The sequence below is a fragment of the Carlito syrichta genome, unplaced genomic scaffold (assembly GCF_000164805.1).
Source record: "Carlito syrichta isolate Samal-C Ts95f unplaced genomic scaffold, Tarsius_syrichta-2.0.1 Scaffold332344, whole genome shotgun sequence".
NCBI lineage: Eukaryota > Metazoa > Chordata > Mammalia > Primates > Tarsiidae > Carlito > Carlito syrichta.
The window spans coordinates 1-794 of NW_007276440.1; the positions used below are offsets into that span (position 1 = coordinate 1).

The window sequence follows — 794 nt, forward strand, 5'->3', positions numbered from 1 at the left end:
CGTACTGGACATACGATGATCCATACTGGAGAGAAACCCTACAAATGTGAAGAATGTGGCAAAGCCTTTCACTCTCGTTCACATCTTACTCAACATACAATGATTCATACTGGAGAGAAACCCTACAAATGTGCAGAATGTGGCAAAGCCTTTAACTCTCGTTCACATCTTACTAAGCATACAGTGATCCATACTGGAGAGAAACCCTACAAATGTGAAGAATGTGGCAAAGCCTTTCACATGCGTTCATGCCTTACTCGACATACGATGACCCATGCTGGAGAAAAACCCTACAAATGTGAAGAATGTGGCAAAGCCTTTCACATTCATTCACATGTTACTCGACATAGGATGATGCATACTGGAGAGAAACCCTACAAATGTGAAGAATGTGGCAAAGCCTTTCACATTCGTTCACGCCTTACTCGACATACAATGATCCATACTGGAGAAAAACCCTATAAATGTGCAGAATGTGGCAAAGCCTTTAACTCTCGTTCATATCTTACTAAACATACAGTGATCCATACTGGAGAGAAACCCTACAAATGTGAAGAATGTGGCAAAGCTTTTCACTTTGGTTCAAACCTTAGTCAACATACAATGATCCATACTGGAGAGAAACCCTACAAATGTGAAGAATGTGGCAAAGCCTTTCACATTTGTTCACGTCTTACTCAACATAGGATGATGCATGCTGGAGAGAAGCGCTACAAATGTGAAGAATGTGGCAAAACCTTTCACATTCGTTCACTCTTTACTCAACATACAATGATCCATACTGGAGAGAAACC

At 40.9% G+C, this 794-nt stretch overlaps 1 protein-coding gene across 1 annotated transcript; it reads left to right on the forward strand.

Annotated features, from left to right (window-relative positions):
- Positions 1–15: 15 nt before the first annotated feature.
- LOC110594648 (zinc finger protein 100-like) lies at positions 16–718 on the forward strand (the record flags this gene model as incomplete). The annotated part of the gene is made up of 1 exon (XM_021707430.1): positions 16–718. A coding segment is annotated over exon 1 (703 nt), but the record flags the coding sequence as incomplete, so codon positions are not given.
- Positions 719–794: the final 76 nt, after the last annotated feature.